Source organism: Buteo buteo, chromosome 4 (genome assembly GCF_964188355.1).
Source record: "Buteo buteo chromosome 4, bButBut1.hap1.1, whole genome shotgun sequence".
NCBI classification, from domain to species: domain Eukaryota; kingdom Metazoa; phylum Chordata; class Aves; order Accipitriformes; family Accipitridae; genus Buteo; species Buteo buteo.
In genome coordinates, this window is record NC_134174.1 from 27334177 (window position 1) to 27356375 (window position 22199).

At 54.8% G+C, this 22199-nt stretch overlaps 1 protein-coding gene and 1 non-coding gene across 2 annotated transcripts; both read left to right on the forward strand.

The window, feature by feature from the left end:
* Window positions 1–5392: 5392 nt before the first annotated feature.
* Window positions 5393–6328, forward strand: LOC142030595 (olfactory receptor 14C36-like). Its single transcript, XM_075026849.1, has one exon. It carries the CDS (start codon window positions 5393–5395, stop codon window positions 6326–6328), a length of 936 nt encoding a protein of 311 aa, XP_074882950.1.
* Window positions 6329–20429: 14101 nt separating this feature from the next.
* TRNAN-GUU (transfer RNA asparagine (anticodon GUU)) lies at window positions 20430–20503 on the forward strand. Its single transcript has one exon. It is a non-coding gene; the product is annotated as a tRNA-Asn (tRNA).
* Window positions 20504–22199: the final 1696 nt, after the last annotated feature.

Consider the following 22199-nt stretch of genomic DNA (forward strand, 5'->3'; position numbering starts at 1 on the left):
TGCGAACAGACCTGATCCCTGCAGCACCCTCCCAACAGCAGAAGGACCCTGCCCTGCCGGGGGTTGCTCCTTCCACCCACAGCTTCCCCCCAGAGAGCCGTGGGGAGCAGAGCCCCGGCACGCAGAGCCCTGGGGTGCAGGGACCCTGCTCTGAAGGACAGCCCTGGGCACCCCTGGGTGCACGCCCGGCTTCACAGCCCTGCAGTCAACCCCGGGAAAAGGGACCTGTGATGCCCTGTCCCTCAGAGGGTGCCGCAGGGAAGCCCTGCTCTGCTGCGCATCCTTCTCCACGCGAAAGAAACCCTGAGAGCCACCCTGCCAGATCCTATCTGCCCTGGGATGTGCCAGCTCTAGGAGACCCCTCCAGGAAACTCGGGTACATTGCCCTGCAGCCAGAGACTTACTGGGTTATGAGCTGTGATGATTTCTTCCCCAGTGAGCTCTCAGCATCCTCCCGCTCCACACTGCCTGTAACCTCTCTCCTGCTCCTCGCCTCTCCTCTCCCTGCCTGCAGGCAGTGCTGCGCTTTGCAGGGGAGCTGCTCCTGGGCAGAGCCGTCTTTGTGCAGTGCCGCTCGTTTGCCACCAGCTCCCTCCGTCCCAGGAGCCCAGCTCAGCAGCAGAGGACCAGCCCAAGGCAGCTCTTTCTCTGACCCCTCTGGGCTCCCTCCACGTGTCCCTGGGGCTCCGGAGGAACCTACTGTGAAGGGAGGGGGTTGAAGTCTGCAGGGAAACGGGCGCAGGCGTAGGGTAGTGTAGGGCAACTTGGTAGGGACAGCCAAGGGACTTGGTGGGGCCCAGACCCACTCCCAACAGAACTGAGGGCCTTGTCCTCTCAGCTATGGCTGTTGTCTTTTCCAGTGAGGCCCAGGAGAGGACGTCGGTTCCTTACAACCCCAGGGTCTCGTTGCTTCCTCACCACCATGGAGCATGGGAGGTGTCCTAGAGCTGTGCTCCCCTCAGCATCGCGCACCCCCACATCATACTGCCCCCAGGAAGAGCCCTGAGCATCCCGTGAGAGAAGGGTTCCCGCTTTGCGGGGGACGAGGGTCAAGAGAAGGGTTCCCGCTTTGTAGGGGACGAGGGTCAAGAGAAGGATTCCCGCTTTGTAGGGGACGAGGGTCAAGAGAAGGGTTCCCGCTTTGCAGGGGATGAGGGTCAAGAGAAGGGTTCCTGCTTTGCAGGGGATGAGGGTCAAGAGAAGGGTTCCCGCTTTGCAGGGGATGAGGGTCGAGGCTTGGCCGTCTTGCTTGGCAAAACACATCGAAGGCTTTCAGAGCCACCTCCACATTTGATTTTCCACCTGTAACCGGTGCCGCCGACTTCCTGCTTCACCAGCCGCCAGGGGTGGGCAACCTGTCTGGTCCTTCCATCCATGGGCTCTTCAGTGATGGCCCTCGGTGAGGCCCGCTAACACCCTCAGAAACCTGGATGTTTGCTTTTGACTTTTACTTCTCTAGAGGCTTCTTCAAACTTCCAGTATCTGCAGTTCAGGAGCTTGGCACCAGAGGGCTCATTAACACGCACAACACCCTAACAAGCCAAGTCTCTGGGTGTAATTTCCCTTAATTCCTCAGTTCTTCTTTGGTTGATCAGAGAGATTTCGGGAGTGCAGCCAAAGTGAAAACTTTTCAATAGTAACTAAAACTAAGAAAGGCCTTCTCTGTTTTCCAGCTTTCTTCATTTTTGTACTTACAGATTAAGTGATGTCAGCAATCTCCACTTGAGATTGATCCTAAGCATCTCCTAATGGAGCCTGAATGTGTAGGGAAATCAGTAACCTTCATGTCAGACACTCCATGGGCAGTCTGTGTCCCTGCTCCCCAACCCCACCGTTTCTCTCATCAGCTACCTGGCTGAACCAGGCAATCCCCGCCAGATACATGAAGCTTTTTGGGAAAGCCTTGGCATCGGAGAGGAAAGAGAAGAGAAGAGAAGAGAAGAGAAGAGAAGAGAAGAGAAGAGAAGAGAAGAGAAGAGAAGAGAAGAGAAGAGAAGAGAAGAGAAGAGACAAGACTATTTCAGTTGGAAGGGACCTACAACGATCGTCTAGTCCAACTGCCTGACGGATTTAGGGCTGACCAAGTTAAAGCACGTTCTTAAGGGCATTGTCCAAATGCCTCTTATACTCTGACAGGCTTGGGGCAATGACTACCTCTCTAGGAAGCCTATTCCAGTGTTTGACCATTCTCTTGGTAAAGAAACGCTTCCTAATGTCCAGTCTAAACCTCCCCTGGTGCAGCTTTGAATCATTCCCACGCATCCTATCACCGGATACTAGGGAGAAGAGGTCAGCACCTCCCTCTCCACTTCCCCTCCTCTGGAAGCTGTAGAGAGCGATGACATCGCCCCTCAGCCTCCGTGTCTCCAAACTAGACAAGCCCAAAGTCCTTAGCCACTCCTCATAGGACATTCCTTCCAGCCCTTTCATCAGCTTTGTTGCCCTCCCGTGGACACACTCAAGGACCTTCACATCGTTCTTAAATTGTGGGGCCCAGCACTGCACAAAGTATTCAAAGTGAGGCCACACCAACGCTGAATACAGTGGGATAATCACCTCTTTTGACCGGCTGGTTATGCCGGGTTTGATGCCCCCCAGGATGGGGTTTGCCCTCTTGGCTGCCAGGGCACACTGCTGGCTCATACTGAGCCTGCTGTCGACCAGCACCCCCAGAGCCCTTTCTGCAGGGCTACTCTCCAGCCACCCCTCTCCCATAGCACTACAGGTCTGTATTTAGCCAATAAATAGAGTAACTGCTTTGAATTTCATTAGGCCATGTGGGGATGTTGATGAGACAACTGTCATTATAGTCAAAGGAGATCTAGAAAACCCAGCTGACGGTGAAGACAGAGTCAAGCTGAGATCTCCCTATGGTACATGACATGACTTGGTCAACTGAAAACCCGTGTAGGCTGCCCAGAAGACAAGAAACAGGGACAGGTTCAGCTGTCCTGCACATACCTCGGACAACCTCTGGCATCTCAAATGTCACCAGGTGTTTTCATCTGAGCAGCTCACTCCTACCCTCCATTTCCATTAATTAGCATGGGAGCTGAAACAAGCAGCTCACACACAGGTGCACACCTGAATTAAGGAGAGGAATCCCACCTGCTGAGGGTTTGTGGCAGGCATGGGAGGGAGCAAAGTCCCCTTCTAGCCCCAGGACTACAAACCCAGAATGAGATGCCTTGATTGACTCAGCTGAATCGCTTCCCTCTGCTTGGACAAATGCGATCCCTGCCTGTCACTGTCTGGCTGTCCTGTCTTATAATGGGATGAGAAAGATTATTCTCACGCCCAGCCCTGTCTCTGACAGGAGACATCAGTGATTCCTTCAGCCTGGTTCACGGTAGGGCCCCAGGGACGCCCAGAGGGAGCCCAGAAGGAGCAGAGAAGGTGACGCCTTGGGCTGGTCCTCTGCTGCTGAGCTGGGCTCCTGGGACGGAGGGAGCTGGTGGCAAACGAGCAGCGCTGCACAAAGAGAGCTCTGCCCAGGAGCAGCTCCCCTGCAAAGCGCAGCAGGGCTGAGGGCACTGCCTGCAGGCAGCGAGGGGAGAGGAGCGAGGCAGGGAGAGGTTACAGGCAGTGTGGGGTAGGTGGATGCTGAGAGCTCGCTGGGGGAGAAATCGTCACAGTCCTCCACGTGGTAAGTCTATGCGTGCAGGGCAATGAAGCTGCTGCTCCTGGAGGGATCTCCTAAAGCTGTCCACAACCTATGGCCTCTGCCAGGAGGACTTTCACAGTTTCTCTAGTGTAGAGCAAGAGGATGTGGTGCAGAGCAGGGCTTCCCTGCGGCACCCTCTGAGGGAGAGGTCCCTTTTCCCGGGGTTGACTGCAGGGCTGTGAAGCCGGGCGTGCACCCAGGGGTGCCCAGGGCTGTCCTTCAGAGCAGGGTCCCCGCACCCCAGGGCTCTGCGTGCCGGGGCTCTGCTCCTCGCGGCTCTCTGGGGGGAAGCTGTGGGTGGAAGGAGCAACCCCCGGCAGGGCAGGTCTTTCTGCTGTTGGGAGGGTGCTGCGTGGGCCAGGGCTGCTCGGGGCTCCGCATCACCCCAGGACATTTCCTGGGGGACTTTTTGAGAGGAAAGTCAAAGCAGGGATTACTGTAAAGTTAAAGAGCTTTAAAGGGTCAGGGGTTTTTTTAGTTTCCTACGGTTGCGAGGTGGGGGGAGAGGAAGAAATGGAAAAGGAACTCTTAGGTTTGAAGAAGTCACTGACACTCCGGGACTGTAACTTTGAGTGATCAGTAGATCTGCCAGGAGCCTCCTGAAGTGCCTTCAGCCACTCCTCTGCCTATGGACAGCACCAGCATCAGCTTTGCTGGACCCATCAGGTTTGTTCTGACCTGCCCTTTTCCACCTGCAAGCATGAACATGTGCTCAGCCAGTGCCCTGCAAACAGGCAGGTTTCTTGGAGCAAAGACGAGTGCACAGAGGCTGGGATGGGAGCTCTGAGCCCTGACAGGGCAAAGGCATGGGACAGGGAAACATCTCCCCGGAGGAAAATCTCCAGGCAGCAGGGATACGATCAGAGAATGAGAGGAAACTAAAACCAGAAATGTTATGGGAGGGAGAATTCAGAAAAGTCCATATCATCCCCTCCAATGCAGATCCCTTCCTCTGAGCAAGACCCTTGCCTCTCTCCCACCCAGCAAAGCCTCTGCCCTCGGGGCTGTGGGGTCCGAACCATGAACCGCTTCCTCTGCAGCCAGAGCTGCAGCAGAGCCGTGGCGCAGCTCTCCAGCATCTCGCCCATTTCCCTCTGAAGAGCACAGAGGCCGAGAGCAGCTGCCCACCAATGTTGATGTCACCCCTTGATGAGATACCATCGTTAGGGCACTTGGCTATCTCCTTGAGGGGTCCTTCCAAGCTGCGAGCTGCCCTCCAGGGTGCAAGTCTGCCCAATAACACCTTTGTGTTATCTGAAAGCCCCATGGAGAAGCGCAGAGATGCTACGACTGAAGAAATGCTGTTGGGTTGGTGAAATGAGCCACGTGTGTCCTTGGCTAGAGGTGGGGTGCTGAGACCTTGAGAAGAGGTGAGACATTTAATGGTCTGCAGTGGATCCCTCTGCTCTCAGCACTGCTTGGTGGCTTTTCAGAGAAGCATATGAGGGCGATGTCTCCCACCCCTACCATTCCCATGAACCCGCTGTTGCAGAGCAGGGCTGACTCCTGGGCACTCTGTCAGCAGAGGCTCTGCTCCTCACGGCGCACTCAGCCAGCAGCAACCAAAGCTCCAACCACGGAGGTGAAGGAAGGTCTCCTGGAAAAGGAAAAGGGGGCGGTGTGTAGCAGGGGGAGAATCCATGAGAAATTCCTTCCTTTTTGCTCAGAGAAGTCTTCTCTAACTTTCTCACTGCCTTTTCCCTCTTGAACAGTGCCCTGAAGCAGCAAATGCCCAACAGCAGCTCCATCACCCAGTTCCTCCTCCTGGCATTCGCAGACACGCGGGAGCTGCAGCTCTTGCACTTCTGGCTCTTCCTGGGCATCTACCTGGCTGCCCTCCTGGGGAACACCCTCACCATCACCGCCATAGCCTGTGACCAGCACCTCCACACCCCCATGTACTTCTTCCTCCTCAACCTCTCCCTCCTTGACCTGGGCTCCATCTCCACCACTGTCCCCAAATCCATGGCCAATGCCCTTTTGGATACCAGGGCCATTTCCTATGCAGGATGTTCTACCCAGGTCTTTCTGTTTGTCTTTGTGATGTCCTCAGAGTTTTATCTCCTCACCCTCATGGCCTACGACCGCTACGTTGCCATCTGCAAACCCCTGCACTACGGGACCCTCCTGGGCAGCAGAGCTTGTGCCCCCATGGCAGCAGCTGCCTGGGGCAGTGGGTTCCTCTATGCCGTGCTGCACACTGCCAATACATTTTCACTGCCGCTCTGCCAAGGCAATGCCGTGAACCAGTTCTTCTGTGAAATCCCCCAGATCCTCAAGCTCTCCTGCTCAGACTCCTCCCTCAGGGAAGTTGGGCTTCTTGGGGTTAGTGCTCTCGTATTTTGGGGCTGTTTTGTTTTCATTGTGCTGTCCTACGTGCAGATCTTCAGGGCTGTGCTGAGGATCCCCTCTGAGCAGGGACGCCACAAAGCCTTTTCCACGTGCCTGCCTCACCTGGCCGTGGTCTCTCTATTTCTCAGCACTGGCATGTTTGCCTACCTGAAGCCCCCCTCCATCTCTTCACCATCTTTGAATCTGGTCGTGGCGGTTCTGTACACGGTGGTGCCCCCAACAATGAACCCCCTCATCTACAGCATGAGGAACCAGGAGCTCAAAGACACGCTGAAGAAGCTGATTCAATCACTTGTCTTTCAGCAGCAATAACCTTTACAAGTCATTTCCAGTTCATCTCAGGAACTGTTCCTCCTCTGCTTTGGGGATTTGGTTTGTGATAATCCTGTTTGTCCAGGAATGTCTGCATCCACTCCACTTCTCCAGTGACATGAACCCAGTCTGTCCGACCCAGAGACCTTCGTACATGTCTCTGGCATGATGTTACAGCTGGTCTCCTGCGTCGCATCTCTGTAATAAAAGGCTCAGTGCCAGTGTCTGGAGGTTGGGCTCTTCTTCCAAAGCTGAAGTCAAAAACAGGCTGAAGAGATTGCCCCTACATGGTGTGGTGCTTGGGTTCTCCATGGGCTCTGGGGAGGAGGGCAAGGAGCGATGTGTTGGGGAAGGAGGCCTGGGCTGTGTGACCAGTGCCCGTGGAGATGGTGAATGATCAGAAGGGATCTCCCTGGGACTGTCTCCCCATGGTTTTCGGGCACCACAGCCCTCTCAGTCTGCAGGGCAGCAGCACCACCTCAGGGCTCTGCGGGGAGCACAAGGAGGGGGCAGGAGTGGACGGCCAGGCCAGCACGGACACGCTCCCATGGGGAAAGGCTCTCTGGGACAGGGGTGTCCCTGGGGAAGAGCAGAGGAGCAACTCTGTGCTTCCAGGGGGAATAAATGACCAGGAGAAACCTACTTCTGCATGCACCAGCTTGGGGCAGGCTGCTCTTTCGCCGGCAAGATGAGAAGAGCCAAGAAGGGACTGGGCCGGGCTGGAAAGTTGGGAGAGGACAACACCAACGTTAGCTGAGCTGTGTGACCATGCAGGGTGAGGATTCACACCAGGGGGTTGTGGTGCACAGCCAGGGCTCGTGGATGGGAGCCGAGACACGCAGGCACAGGAGAGACTGGGCTGGGCTGGAACAATATTTGCAGCTCCGTTGCTTGGCCATCCAAGGGACAGGGTGATGACGGGGCCACAAAGCAGCATCCAGAGGGTGACAGCAAAGACAGGTACAAACAAGGAATTCGTGTGCATTGCCTTCGTTGTGCAGGTATGACTTTGGCACAGGCAAAGCTTACCTGCAGTTGGTTGCAAGGAAAGTCGAGAGGAAAACAGCGAGCTTTGATCGCTCGTTGGAGACCAAGGCTGAACAAGAAAAATGCAGGGCTGCTGCTGAATGGGGACGGTGATTTAGTAACAGCAGACGCAGATGAGGCTGAGGGACTCAATGCCTTCTTTGCCTTCATCTTTACTGAAAAGCTCGCCGGGACCCTACCCTGTGTTAGGGAGAGGGTTCAAGGAGGAGGAGAGCATGTATTGGCAGGAACCTCGTGAAACCCCACAAGGACAAATGCCGGTTTCTGCCCCTGCAATGCACTCACCCTGGCAATGGCACAGGCTGGGAGCATCCTGGCAGGGGAGCAGCTCTGTGGAGAAGGTCTTGGTGGTCAGCGATCTGGACAGGAGGCAGCTGTGTTCCCCGAAGCAAGGCAGGCCAACAGCGTCCTCGGCTGTATGACCAGGAACATGGCCAGGAGATCGAGGGGAGGGATTATCCAGGTTACTGCATCCATATTTCAGATCCTCAATACGGGAAAGACGTTGGCAAGCTGGAGCGGGTTCAGTGAATGGCCCCCAGGTGGGGGGGCCTGTGAGCAGACGCCAAGTGGCCAAGAGGCCAAGGGAGGCTGAGGGAGACCTCATCACAGCCTGCCTCACCTGTGAGGAGGTCACAGAGAATAAAGAGCCAGGCTCTTCGTGATGGTGCATTGTGGGAGGACAAAAACAATGGGTGGAAGGTGGAAGAGGAGAGGTTCAGCCTAGACATAAGGAAAAAAATTTTCACCATCAGCTCAATCAGCTGTTGGGACAGGTCAGCCAGATAGGCCGTGCAGTCTCTGTCCTGGGAGGTTTTTGAAATCCAGCTGGTTCAAGCTCAGGCTGAAACACCTGAGGGCTTTTAATAAAATGGCAATGTTTTCCCACTGTGCCAGAAAGGGGATTTCCGGGAAGCGCGTTAATCATGGGAGAAGAAATATTGATCTCCTTCTGCACTTGCGTTACCACTACTCTATTACACTGTGTGTTTGATCTCCCTCACCTTTCAGGTGTTCCCACCTCTCCTGGTCAAATGACCATCTCTAAAGGCATCTTTTCAGCAGACTATATGGATGCACACCCTTGTATCTCTCCAGATTTCCCTCTCCCCTTGCTCTTTGATCATTCAGATACCTCCAAACTATCTGGTTGCTGCTTTGAGCTTCAGGGAGTTAGAAACTTGCTCCATCTCTGAGAAGCTGAATCAACTCTTGAGTCAACTCCTTAAGTATGTTTGTATCTATCCTTTCCTAGCTCTTGCACTTGCAGCCTGGAGTTGGCCTACAGTTGAGGAGAGTGTTTTAAAGCTTATTAAATTGCATCATGTGTAACTTTTGGGTTTTGGCAATGAGGAGAAGTCCTCCCGTGCCTGTGTGCAGCCAGTTCTCTGAGGAAAGCAGGTGGGAGTTGGTGCCGAGGAGCTGTAACATCCAGCTGCAGACTTCGGTGAAGAGGTCTGATGCAAGGACAAGTGATGCGAAGCCCAGAGGTCCAAACAGAAAAACGCTGGGGTTGGGGAGGTGATGAGCAAGGCTGTCCATAAAGTGTCTGGCCTCAAGGGATTGCTTTTCCTACCTGCCCATAGCTGCTTAGGCGACCCTCTGGATCAATATCAATTGGAGAATGCTGCCATCACTTCTTCTGTAAACAAAGAAAACCAACAAAAAATTACCTTTAAAAGTAAAAAGCCTTTTATCTTAAAAGCTCCTTGAACTCTTCCTCTTTAACTACCATCCTGAAACCTCTCCAATTAGCTGTACAAGTCTTGAAGACTTGAAGAAAACTATGGGAAGAGACAAGGCACCTGAGGGATTCTGCCTTGTAATGAGCCCCATGATGGTTTTGGTGCTGAGTCCATGGATCTGCAATGCTGAGAGGAGATTGCACAAGCTGCTCAAGGAGCAAAGTCAGAAGAAAGTGCTGAAGTTTCTTGGAGTATTAATGAGCCCCACTGAGGGCCATTACCAACACAGCCTCCCCATGGACTCGTTAGAGCAGGAAACTGGATGCAGTGATGGCAGGCAGGCAAAGGCAAAGTGCCGGTGGCTCTGATGCTGAGTAAAGCCTTGGTGTGTTTTATCAAGCCAAATGCCAAGCCCTGACCCCAGCCCCTCAGAAGAGAGATCCTGTCCATCACGCATGGCTCAGGGCTCTTCATGGGCTGCGAGGGGGTGTGATGCCAAGTGAAGGACAACAGTACGACACCTCCCAGCCTGCCCGGGGAGGTGCAAGGAGGCAACGTAACCTCAGCGCCATGAGGACAATGGGTCTCCTCTTAGGCCTTGGTGGCAGAGATATCAGCCATGCCGAGGGGACAAAGACCTCAGCTCTGTCAGGGCCTGTCAGCGTTGCAGGCACCCTTGGCCATCTCCACCATAGGCTGCCATACACTGTCCCATGTGCCTCTTTCCCTGCAGGCTGTAGACATCTGGCACACTTCCCCACCTTGTTCTCCCCCCAGCATGTCCCTACCTTTACTGACACCTCTCCATCCTCACTGGCTGTCCCTCCAAACACAAAATCATGGGCTAACCCAGACTCCCTCCGAGTGACCTGTTGCATCAAAGCGCTACCCTTCAAGTGACGTTTCTTCCTCCTCATGTCCATCTGGCCATCCAAACCTGCCGTTACTTGTGGTTTTCCTTTCTCGTGCTGTCTCCCGTTACCAAATATCACGCACTCAACTCTGAAACTAACCGTCAAGCTTTCTCAAGTTACTGCTGTACTTGCCTGAGCCTCCACTTCACCAGGCCAATGAAGCCCCCACGTCTCAGCCTTTCCACACACGGTCCCTAATCCCATCTTGGCAGACCTCCTATGGGCCCACTCCAGTTCCTCCCCGCTCCTCCAGAACAGGGACCCCCACACTGGGACACACTATTCCAGATGTGGCCACACCAGTGCTCAGTCGGGGGCAGGGAGGGGGGTGACAACTCCCCTTGCCTGGGTGGCCACGCTCCTCCCAGTGCAGACCAGTATGCACATGGCCATACTCATGTTTACACCACTGCCCTGTATGGCATCCCTCATAATGCCCAGGCCCGTCTCCGCAAGGTTGCTCCTCACCCACTTCAGGTCCAACCCTGCCAAATTCAGCTTGTATGTCAACAAGCTCGACACATGGGGTGGAGACCCTCACCTCCTTTATTTGTGCTGATCAGTATGGTAACTGTAATATACTCTGCACCATACATGTTTCCATTTGACCCGAATACAGGAATATCGGGAAATGCCAGAACAAAATCTTACAATGACAATCACTGGTAATCACATAATGGTAAAAGCAAATAAAAGTTACCTTATTTCTGCTACACCAGGTGACAGATCTCTATTGAATGCAACGTAACAAATTATTTAAAGGGAAATACCTATGTGGTCATCAAAAGGACAAATCAAGCTTGATCAAAAAGCAGAACAAACCACTTCTCACGCCCCTATTGTATGGTTAGCTTCTTTGTTAGTGACACAACTGTGGAAGCAGTATCCCTGTGGGCAGATACAGGAAAAAATAATGGAAATGGACTATCCTTAAAGATCATGCTAACACCTATTCCCAGACCTCACACTACTCCAACAGCTACCCCTACGGACTATCAATCTACTCCCACAACCGACCAAACTACATACCCACTGACTTCTAAAGGTGGACCCTATGCCATCAAATATACAGGCCAGCAACAAGTGCTATTTAATCCACCAGGGTCCCTCAGACAAGTGGAACTATCAGTGCAGGTTAATATCTCTGCAATTAAACATACCTGCTCACCATTCCTCAATACATCTTATACAGGCTGGTTAGCATGGTTGAATGGGGGAACCCTCACCTCCCCAAAATCATCAAGGAGAGATGTGACTGGCATCCCTCGGACAGGACAAGGAGTATTAAGCACCACAGACGCTGAATTTTTAGCAAACAAAGTAAGCTTGGCAACAAGTGATTTGCATAAACCAGAACACCCATTACGATCTTTGACGGCACTGGGAACTAGTCAATGGCTTTTAGCTGATACGTTGCCTAAGTGGGAAAGAATTAATGAGAAAGACCACCAACTAATTGTAGATGCATTTGGCGTTGCCCAGAATAATGTGTCTCCAGCTCTTAGCTGCACCCAAGCTCAGTTACAGGTGCAAACTACCGTAGCAGCAATTACAAGGGAAGGCGATGAGGACACCTTGCCCACTGAGATTCAAAAGGTAATTTGGGATAATGCAACCCAATGTGAAAAGGATTTCCAATCTTGCTGGTATTTGGTTAATTTCATTTATGATCCCACCAACAGTAAAGCCACAGCTTTTGTTTTAGCAATACACAATGCTTCGCTGTGGACCATATACACAATCATTGCGCTGGGATGAAATCACCATGGAACTGTACTCTATCCGTTAGAACACAGAGTATGGGCCCAACAAAACGGGAACAAATGGCAAACCATTGATGTTGATGCATGTGTTGTATGGGAACAACAGGGATTTATCTGTGAAAGTAATACCATTAGGACCCAAGACATTTGTCTTGACACTGAACAAAATATTCGTCATTTTGAAATACATCCTGATGAAACCCCTGAAACCGTACTCATGTATGTTGGAAACGGATGTGCTTGTATGAGAACCCTTTGTGATTCCATATTTATAGACAACACCACTGTAGGCATATGCAATCACTCAAATACCTGTATTTGTAGTTTTACTGAAATTATGGAATATAACTTTAACTACCCAGCTCCTGTCACATCCCACCAATTGCTGCCATCTAACTACACATTGTATCAAGATTTATTGCCTACCCCCATTGGAATGAATCTCACATTGGTAAGAAAGCTGTTGCAGCATGATGACCCGTGTCAATTGCTAAAACGAATTTGGAACAACGGACAGAGAACCCTGACTATCATCCATCATAATGCAGAGAGGATACACTGCATCCTAGAAAAAGTGAGGAAAGACAGAGAACATCACTGGTGGGAAACCCTCCTTGGATGGTCACCAACAGCAACTGGACCTTTGAATTTCATTTTACATCCAGTTGTAGTTTTGTTAGAATTGCAGAATCATAGCATCATTGAGGTTGGAAAAGACCCTAAGATTGTCACATTCAACCACTACCGTAAAACTGCAAAGTCCACCACTAAGCCATGTCCCCACATGCCACCTCTACACGTCTACTAAATACCTCCAGGGATGGTGACTGAACCCCCTCCCTGGGCAGCCTGCTCCAATGCTTGACAACACTTTGGGGCCAGGCTCTTGGGGTGCTGGGACCCAGAGATTGGGCTGTGGCACGTTCCCTGCTCTGGGAGCAGAACAGGCACCATGGGCGACTCGCTCAGATGTGGCTGTCCCTCTTGCTGCTCTCAAAACTTCAGGCAGAAATCCCTCCAGAGGCCAGGACAAACCCCACCTCACTTGGGGTGTCCCCGCAACGGCCGGCAGATTTCCCTGCCTTCCCACCATGGTCTGGCCCCATCATGCTGAGCCCCAGGGAGCAGAGATGGGTGGGGGCCTTCCGGCAAGGAAGGAGGGCTGAGGGGAAGCCTGCTCATCCAAGGTCCGAAGGCTCTGGGACACATGGGGGCTTCCTCACCCATTGCACCTCAAGGTGAAGGGCGAGGGGCAGAGCACAGCTGGAGCTAGAGGAGCACAGCTGGAGCTGGGGCTGCCTGCCTAGTCTGGGGGTGGAGGGAGGAGAAGGTGTGGGGAGGGATGTCCATGACTGTTTCTGGGAAAGCTGTCTCAGGCCCCAGCCTTCACCAGGGCCATGCCTCCCCGTGCCCCTTGCCTAAACTTCCCACCCCTTGTTATCACTCACGACGCTGCCAGCTGGTTTCCAAGGCTGGGCCTGGCAGAGGAGGGAGGAGAGTTGTGGTCGACCTGTTTTGCTCCTCAGGCTGGAGAATGACATCCTTAGCTGAATCAAGAGGGCAGATGCGGAGAGAGGGATGATACGGAAACAAGGAGTTTGGAGAGCTGTCTAAGCGCAAGGTCTGCAAACAAGACTAAAGCAAGCCCTGCCTCTGGTGACTTGGCTTCCCAGGTCACTATGGGATGGAAGGGGACCTTCTGCTGAAGATCTCTCATGGACGGACGTCCCGACCGCAGACATGTAGAGCTCCTCCAAGGGGGTTACTCCGGGTGCCTCAGTGGAAGGCAGAGGTGGCCCTAGGCCTGAAAGACCAGCTGTACTGAGGTCTGGTGCCCTTGAGTGCTGCTGCCCATGGGATTCCCACCAAAAGTCCCCGGAAGAGGCAAGAATCTTCACCCGCTGTTTCATGGTCACTACAGCCAAGGCTGACAATGTTTTTTCCATCCCTGTGTCCCGATCCAATGTCGGGGAAGGTGTCGATATGATCCCAAGAGCAAGATTAAGACACAAGCAAGGTCAAATGCCCTATACCCAAAAGAGCTTTTATTATCAAAAGTAGAAAATAGTAGCGCTAGGATAGAATGGAAGAAAAGGCAGAAATTAAGCAAGCAGTCGGGATAGAGTTGCAAGAATAGTCACCACCATGGATCCAGCAGCATCCAGTTGGTCCTCAATCTTCAATTCTTCGGTGATGGGTGCACACCATGGCTTATCTCCGCGGTTTTTTGTAGGGCATAGTCCGATGCACGCGCATACATACTGTTCACGCACGGTTCATGCGCTGCAGGTTTCACCTATCACATGACCTTTGCGTGATCAACGCCAGGAACCAGTACCTTATCTCAAAGACTGCAGTTTCCATGACAATGATAGTCTCCACATTCCTGCATGCTTTGCCGGCTCCAGCCTGTCTCCTCCCCTGGATGCCTCAGTGGCCTGATAGTCCTCCTTTTGGACAGAGGAGTGCCCTGCTTAAACAAGCCATCTCTGGGATAAGTGGCTCATCACAGCAAACAATCCTTGAGATGAATGGCTTGAGATGACAGTCCAGTCTCTCGCAGCAAACACTCTTTGAGACAAACAGCTCGAGATCACAATTCAGTCTCTCACACCCTGATCAGCACTCCCGCTTCTACAAGGACCAGAGTCAGGTGAGCATCACCTTTGTTGGCCTACCGGGCACCTGTGTGAAGAAGTGGTCCCAAGACACCCTAGAAACCTACTGGACCCTCAGAGGGTGTCCGTGATTTCCATCTTTGGAGGTCTTCAGCTTTCACTCTGGAGCGTTGCGGCCAACCTGATCCCAGGGTGGGTGATCGTTTCCTTCTGGGCAGGAGGCTCAGCTAGAGACCCCCAGCCAGGCCCTTCCAGCCACTTCCATGAGCTTGTGTTGCAAGCTCCTGCAGTGTTCCTTAGGAAAAGGGATTCAGCGGGACGTGAAGACATCTAAACATGTACCTACTTTTCAAAATAGATGGCATCTAAGTCATAGCCTCATGGGACAATTCAGGGTGGAGGGGAGCTTCAGAGGTCCCTAGTGCAACCTAGGGCTCAAAGCAGGGTCAGCTCTGACATCAGACCAGGTTGCTCAATGCATTTCAGCGTCCACAGAGTGCGCACACGAGCCAGGCATCTCAGACACCATCAGGGAAACGGAGACAGGTCATTTGACCAGTTCCCTGAACAAAGGGAGCTATCGGCATGCCGTGCCTCCTGAGATTCCTAGGAACACCGAAGCTTTTGCTCCAGAGGAGCGTGATCCCTCCTGAGGTGTCCCAGTGTAGCCCCTGCTCTGTGAGGTGCTTTAGGCTGTAAAGAACATCAAAACGCCTCTGACGGGGGTAATTTCACCTCCAGGGCCCAAATGCAGAGCAGAGGGAGGGATCTCAGAGCTCCCAGGCTCTCTGCTGCAGGGTTAGGACTTCAGAGGTGTTCCCAAAGTGGATTTGTTTGCATTTTTTTCTTCTCTTCTAGTTCGTGTGCCAGTACCGGAAAGAAGGCAGCAGAAGTGCACACTAGTTGTAGCCCCTTTTTCTTGCCGGCAATGAAGGTGCCTCTCGGCTGGGAGCGTGAGGAGGACCCCGTGCTACAGCTCTCGAGTCCTTATACGCAACCCTAAAACTACTCACGTGTTCCTGTTTACAATTTACACAAACTGTTGGCTTTGGCCATGATATCGCCTGTTACCACTCGCTTTCGAGCATTTGTACACGCAACCCCGCCCGTGCAAGCGTGCTTAATGCATGTTTATTAGCTGAGTTTGCACAATTTTGCTGCCGCTTTGCCGCTTTCAGCCAGTTTGGCCTGGTTTCTTCTAGCAGCAAACCCACTTCTACGGAAGAGGTCAGTTGGTCAAGTTCTCTTGCCCATGTCTCCGGAGACATCTTTGTCTTTTGGCATTTTGTTACGTAAAGTGCTGCACCCCTCCTTCGTGAGCAGGGGCCAGGACATGCCATAGAGGGCCATACTGCCCCACACCTCATTGTGAGCAGGGGACCAGGACAGGTATATAAGGCCACGCTCAGCCACCCAGGCCGCGGCAGTTGCTGTCTTTGCTTCTGCACAGGGAAGGGAGGCAGCAGCTGCAACGGGGTCGGGGGGCTGCCGCCCCTCGCAGACCCAGGGAACGCAACTTTTGGCAGGTCGGTGACCTTTGGCAGCAGTGCTTGGTGGCCGACGCCATGGCGCGGGGCGTTGCGGCACGGGGGCCGGTGGCGCGCAGCCACCCCCTGCCCCGCCGGGGCCCGGCGCGAGCCCCCGGCAGCCTTGCGCAGAAGGAGGAGCAGAGGCGGGAGCGGGAAGCGCGACAGGCCGAGCTGGAGGAAGAGCGGCTCCGCACCCAAGAGCTGCGCCGCTGCTTCGCTGCCGAAACCCGGGAGCTGAAGGCGGCCCTGGAGAGGGAGCGGCAGCTCCTGGCAGAGCGGCTCCGATCTGAGTGGGAGCAGCGACAGGCTCAGGAGGTGCGGCGGCTGCAGGAGCTGAACCAGCAGGAGCGGGTGGCAGAGACCCGCCAGCTGCTGCGCTGGAAGGAGGCCGAGCTCCGCGAGGGACAGGAGCTGCTGCGGCAGGCATGTACTGCCGCCGTCGACCAGACGCGGGACCTGCAGCGGCAGCTGGCCGAGGAGATGGTGAGGCCCACCAAGAGCGGCAGGGAGGCCCGAAGCAAGCTCCAGGAGGTCCGAAGCAAGCTACGGTGGGAGACGGATGGCTACCAGCCCGCCCGCATCCGCCACCTCCAGAACCAGCTGCAGCTGGAGAGGAGACTCTTCCTCAAATACATCCTGCAGCGGTTCGAGGGCGAGCTGCCTGCCTCCCCCTGCACGGCCCAGCCCGAAGGCCCTCCTGGGCACCAGGGCCGTCAGGAGACGCAGAGCTCCTGCTCCTCTGGCAGAGAAGGGCCCCAGGCCCCGGCGGCACCCCAGGAAAGACCGCCGGAAAGCCGCAGCGCTGGGCAGCAAACAACATGCAAGGCTGTGGCAGATGCTCGGCTCCAGGTGCCAGAGGGGCAAGACCTGGTGCTCCTGAAGCAGAACAGCCACCTGCGGCGCCTTCTAGGAGACCTGGAGAGGCAACAGAGTGCCCTTGAGATGGAGAACCGCCTCCTGAGAAAGGAAGGCTCTCCAGAAGCGCGCAAGGAGGCAGAGAGGCTGCAGTAGATAAATGCGCGCCTAGCTGCCCTCGCCTCGCAGCTGGGAGAAAGATGCAGGCAACTGCAGGCGACCACTGATTGCCTGATCAACACTCAAGTGCCACTGCCCATCCAAAGCCCCACTGAGGAACTGTGCACGGCATCGCTTCCTCAGCAGAGGGGTGGAGAAATGGGAGAGCCTGCTGGAGCTTTGCTGGCTTCTCAGAGAAGGTAGCTGAGGAGCTTCAGGCCCACGTGGCTGCAGGTGAAGAGGCCTCTGATCATGTGAGCGCCCACAGCTGAACTGGTGAGGAGTTAGAGGTGCAGCTCTCGGAGGTGACAAATGAAAACGCCCGCCTGGCTGAAGAAAACGCTCGCCTCCGTGGGCAGATGGGTTTGGCAGAACACGTTCGAGCTGAAAATGCCGCCCTGAAAGGGCAACTGGCACGAGTGGCAGCGGAGTGAGACGCTGCCATCCAAATGAAGGTCTGTCTTCAAACCCAGCTGGAAGAGGCAGAGCGCAAACTGGAAGCCATGAGAGAAATGGCAGAACGGAGTCAACAGCTGGAGAAGGAACTTGAGGAGACAAAGTTAGCGCTCCAGAGGAAAGAAGAGCAAGGCAAGTGTTTGCCGAGGGCTCAGGCAGAAGCACCCAGGGAACCCCAAGAAACCCTGCAACTGTTTCGAGCCCAGCTGGTTTGGTATCAGAAGCTAAACGAGCAACACCAGCAGCTACTTGGGGAACTTGAATGGCTGGAAAGAGAAAGATCCAAGCGTATCACTCCCAGGCCGCGCCAGGCTAACGGGGCTGCAGACAAGGAGTCCATCCTCCTGGCGGCTATGAGAAAACAACCGGCGGAGCTGCGAGCATTCGTAGCTCGATACAGCTACGATCCTTTCAGTGGTCCCAATGAGCGGCCTGAACTAGAGCTTCCTCTAGTTGCTGGGCAATACGTGTACATCTTTGGAGACGTGGATGAAGATGGTTGGTATGTGGGAGAGCCGACCAACGGCACAAGAGGCTTCGTCCCCTCTAATCTTGTTGAAGAAGTTTCAGATGACGGACAACCTGATGACACCGGAGGCTGTCCAGAGACAAGTGATTGGTAGCAGGACCCAGATGATGTCTGTCCTGTCTTCTTATATGTTCTTATTAAATCTTTTCCTAACGATCTCTCTGCACAGTCTCACTCTCTATCCTGTGTGGATGTGTACTGAAAGGACTATGTGCCAGCTACTGGGGGGCTTGGCGTGGGTGGACTGGGTGCCAGCTACTGGAGTCAACCGGGGGGCATAGGCACCCCTGGCTTGTGGTGCCAGCTACTGGCGTGGGTCCCAGTGCAGCCGGGCCCTGGCTGGGATATCGGGTGGGCAGAGGGTCTGTGCTGGGTGGCTGTGGGGTTCCTGCACCACAAATGTGTGAGTGCTGCACGTTTGCAGGGACCACCAAGACGGACCAGTCAGCAAGTAGGCGACTCGTGGGGTGGGTCAGAGGGCCGGAATCCAGGCAGGGGTACTGGCAGGGCAGAGAGGCTGTGCCGGTACTCTGGGGATCCATGAACATGCGTGTGCTTGTGAACGCACAGTGTGTTGTGTGTGTGCCTGCACTAGTGACCTCCTGTCTCTGGCAGCCCAAGAGGAGGAGGGGACCTGGCTGTCTCTGTGTTTTATGTGAGTCCTCCACGTGGGTACTGTTGACGGCAGCGCCTCGTCTGTGTGACTGGCCGTGTCAGTGTCCTCTCCGCAGGTGTGTCTGTGCGTGTGCATCTCTGGGATGCGTGCTCAGCTTCGCTAGAAGTTGCATCTGCAAGCGGAAAAGTGGCAGCTGCATCCCTCAGCCTGGGCAAAGACTCCAGATCCCCAGGCACCAGGCTGGGCTCCAGCAGCCAGGCAGGACTGTACTGGTGGTACTGGACTGGGCTACAGGGGCACGGTAAGAGGGGTCCTTGGCTGCAGTGCCTGGAAGCGGTGGCCAGTCTTGACATCCCTTAACACCGTGGGTCTGTGGGATGCATGGGGGGATCTGAATCCTGCCTCATCCCCAGGGCTTCCAGCTGGCGATGAGATGTCTGCATCGCTTCAGCTGAATCCCTGCCCAGCCAGAGCGTTTAACCAACACCTCCCTGTCACTGCCTGTGTGTCCTTTTTGTTATGGGCCAAGAATATCCATGCCCAGAGGGGAACATCTACACCTCCCATAGACATCTGCGCTCTGGTAGGACAAGCCATGCTTTTGGAATCGCTCTCTCTCCACTCTTTAGAGAGGGACAGTTGGCGATTACTGCAGTCAGCTAAAAAGTCCATTCCCCAAGGGTGACTCCGCTGCCTTTCAGGAGCTGAGACATCTCCAGGGAGCCCAGAAGAGGCAGAGAAAGTGAAGCCTTGGGCTGGTCCTCTGCTCCTGAGCTGGGCCGGGCTCCTGGGACGGAGGGAGCTCCCAGCAAGTGGGCAGCGCTTTGTGAGAGACAGCTCTGCCCAGGAGCAGCTCCCCTGCCTTTCCTCAGGGCCCGCAGCTCCACGCTGAGGCGCTCAGCCCTAAAGGTGGAGTTCGTTGCCTGGCAACCTCCACCCAGCAGTCCCTGGGGAGTCAGCCAATCGCGTTTGAGGAGGCGGGGGCAAGGCATGTGATGGACAGGTAACCCACCAGTCAAGCTTCGAGGCCTGCAGGAAAGGCGGCAAGAGGGGCAAAAGCTGGGCACCCTGCCGGGGTGTGTGGGGGGGTGCTGGTTGGAGGCGGGGCATGCCCGCTCCACCAATCACAGCTGGCAAGAGCAGAGCACAGCTGACTGATGAGCCGCCTGACCCATCGCCGGATGGGAGGAGCAGTCTCAGGCAGCCAATCGGAGGAAACATCGCCTCAGGGGAGGGCGGGCAGCACACGCAGCAGGCGGCCAATCCCAGAGAGCATCACCTCAGGGGCACCTGGGCAGCCTGAGCCCTGGGGCCAGTCAGAGGCAGCCCTGAGGGGAGGGCGGGCCCCAAAGCAGGGCACAGTGACAGCCGAGGGGAGCGATCCGAGGCAGCACCGCCTGAAGGGAGGAGACTGGCAGCCCTCCCCAGCGGTGCTGACCCATGGGAGAAGAAGGTGGGGCCTTCTCATGGGGCCAGGAGGTTCCTGTAGGCACCTGCAGTGCCGAGGGCTCCGGCAGTCCTGGGAGCTGAGTGTGCCAGGCGCAGGGCAAGCGGCTGAGCTGGGCGTTCTCCAGCGGCAGGCATTTGGACGAGGGGCGCTCGGAGGGAACCCGTCTTGCCCTCCCGCTTCTTCTTGTGCTTCTTGAAGTCGAAGCACTTGTGCAAGGCTCCAGGAGGAGTTGATTTGGTGCCCGCCTTTGCTAACTGCAGGTGGGTGGCCTGCAGCGGGCAGGGAATGGGACAGGCCTGCTCGCAGGAATGCCGTGGGAGGGGAGGTCCGTCGCTCAGGGAGACAAGGATGAAGGGTGGGCCTTGAGGGTTGTGGTGCTTCTCTTCCCAGGTCCCCATTCCACGTGAGGAAGCTCTGCTTCCCTGGCAATGGCCAAACATCTGCCTGCCCTTGGGAAGCCCCGGGGAGCTCCCTTCGGGAGTCTCTGTGGCGCAATCGGTTAGCGCGTTCGGCTGTTAACCGAAAGGTTGGTGGTTCGAGCCCACCCAGGGACGCCTCTGCCCTCCTGCCTGCCTATGCCACAGTGTGCTAGCCTTGTTTAAGTTCCCTTCCAACCCAAAGCAGCCTATGGCTCTAGAAAAAAACACAGGCTCTTCAGTCCCCTCAGCAAAGCCAGAGGAAGGAAAGAAAACTGATAGCACCAGTTCCTTATTCTGATTTGCCTGCCCAGCTTGGGGAGCAGGGCTTAGCTCCCACCTGAGCTCAACCCACCACATAATTTGCCTTAGTTCTACTTTCTTGTAGCTGAGGATGGGGGAGTGATAGAACGGCTTTGGTGGGCACCTGGTGTTCAGCCAGGGTCAACCCATCACAGTCTTTTTGGTGGAGAATGTGGGCAGTGTGAGGAATTTGAGATAAGGATAGTAACTGAGAGAGGTAACGGGCAAAACATGGACTGAACGCAGCTAGAGAGTTAAGAGCTGCTTGATAAGTGGGGAATTCTTTTTGTTGATGTGAGTGAAGATTTTGTGTGATGAATGTAGATTTTAATGATCGTTCTTAAAAATGTGATACACAGAGGTTTTGGTAGCGGGGGGGGGTTACAGGGGTGGCTTCTGTAAGAAGCTGCTGGAAGCTTCCCCTGTGTTTGAGAGAGAGCGAGCCCATACCAGCCGGCTCTAAGACGGACCCGCCGCCGGCCAAGGCCGAGCCAATCAGTGATAGTGGTAACGCCTCTGGAACAGCCGCCCGAGAGAGGAGTGAGAACATGTAAGAGAAACAAGCCTGCGGACACCAAGGTCAGTGAAGAAGGAGGGGGAGGAGATGCTCCAGGCGCCGGAGCGAAGATTCCCCTGCAGCCCGTGGTGAAGACCCTGGTGAGGCAGGCTGTCCCCCTGCAGTCCAGGGAGGTCCACGGTGGAGCAGATCTCCACCTGCAGCCCGTGGAGGACCCCACGCCGGAGCAGGTGGGTTCCCGAAGGAGGCTGTGACCCCGTGGGAACCCCGCGCTGGAGCAGGTTCCTGGCAGGACCCGCGGATCTGCGGAGAGAGGAGCCCGTGGAGCAGGTTTTCTGGCAGGACTTGTGACCCCGTGGGGGACCCGCGCTGGAGCAGTGTGCTCCTGACGGACTGCACACCGTGGAAAGGACCCATGCTGGAGCAGTTCGTGAAGAGCTGCAGCCCGTGGGAATGGCCCACGTTGGAGAAGTTCGTGGAGGACTGACCCCGTGGGTGGGACCCCACGCTGGAGCGGGGGAAGAGTGTGATCAGCCCTCACCCTGAGGAGGTGAAGCGGCAGAAAATAACGTGTGATGACCGTAAACCCCATCCCTGTCCCCCTTGTGCCGCTGGGGGGGCTTGGTGGAGAAATCCGGGAGTGAAGTTGTGCCCGGGAAGAAGGGAGGGGGGTGGGAAGGTGTTCTGAGATTTCGTTTTATTTCTCATTACCTTACTCTGGCTGATTTGTAATAAACTGAGCTAATTTTCCCTAAGCTGAGTCTGTTTTGCCTGTGACGGTAATTAGTGAATGATCTCTCCTGTCCTTATCTCTGGGCGTTCAGCCAGGGTCAACCCATCACATTTCTCTAAAGACACTAACAGTAGCGTGCTCTACAAACATTTCTCCTTTTTCTTGATGGTCATTAGACTCATTTCTTTACTCTTAGTAAACTTAATTGCTTTAATGTTCGCCTTTCACCTGACTTGATCCCCATCCACTGCTGCTTGTTCTTCTCCAGACTCCTGCCTTCA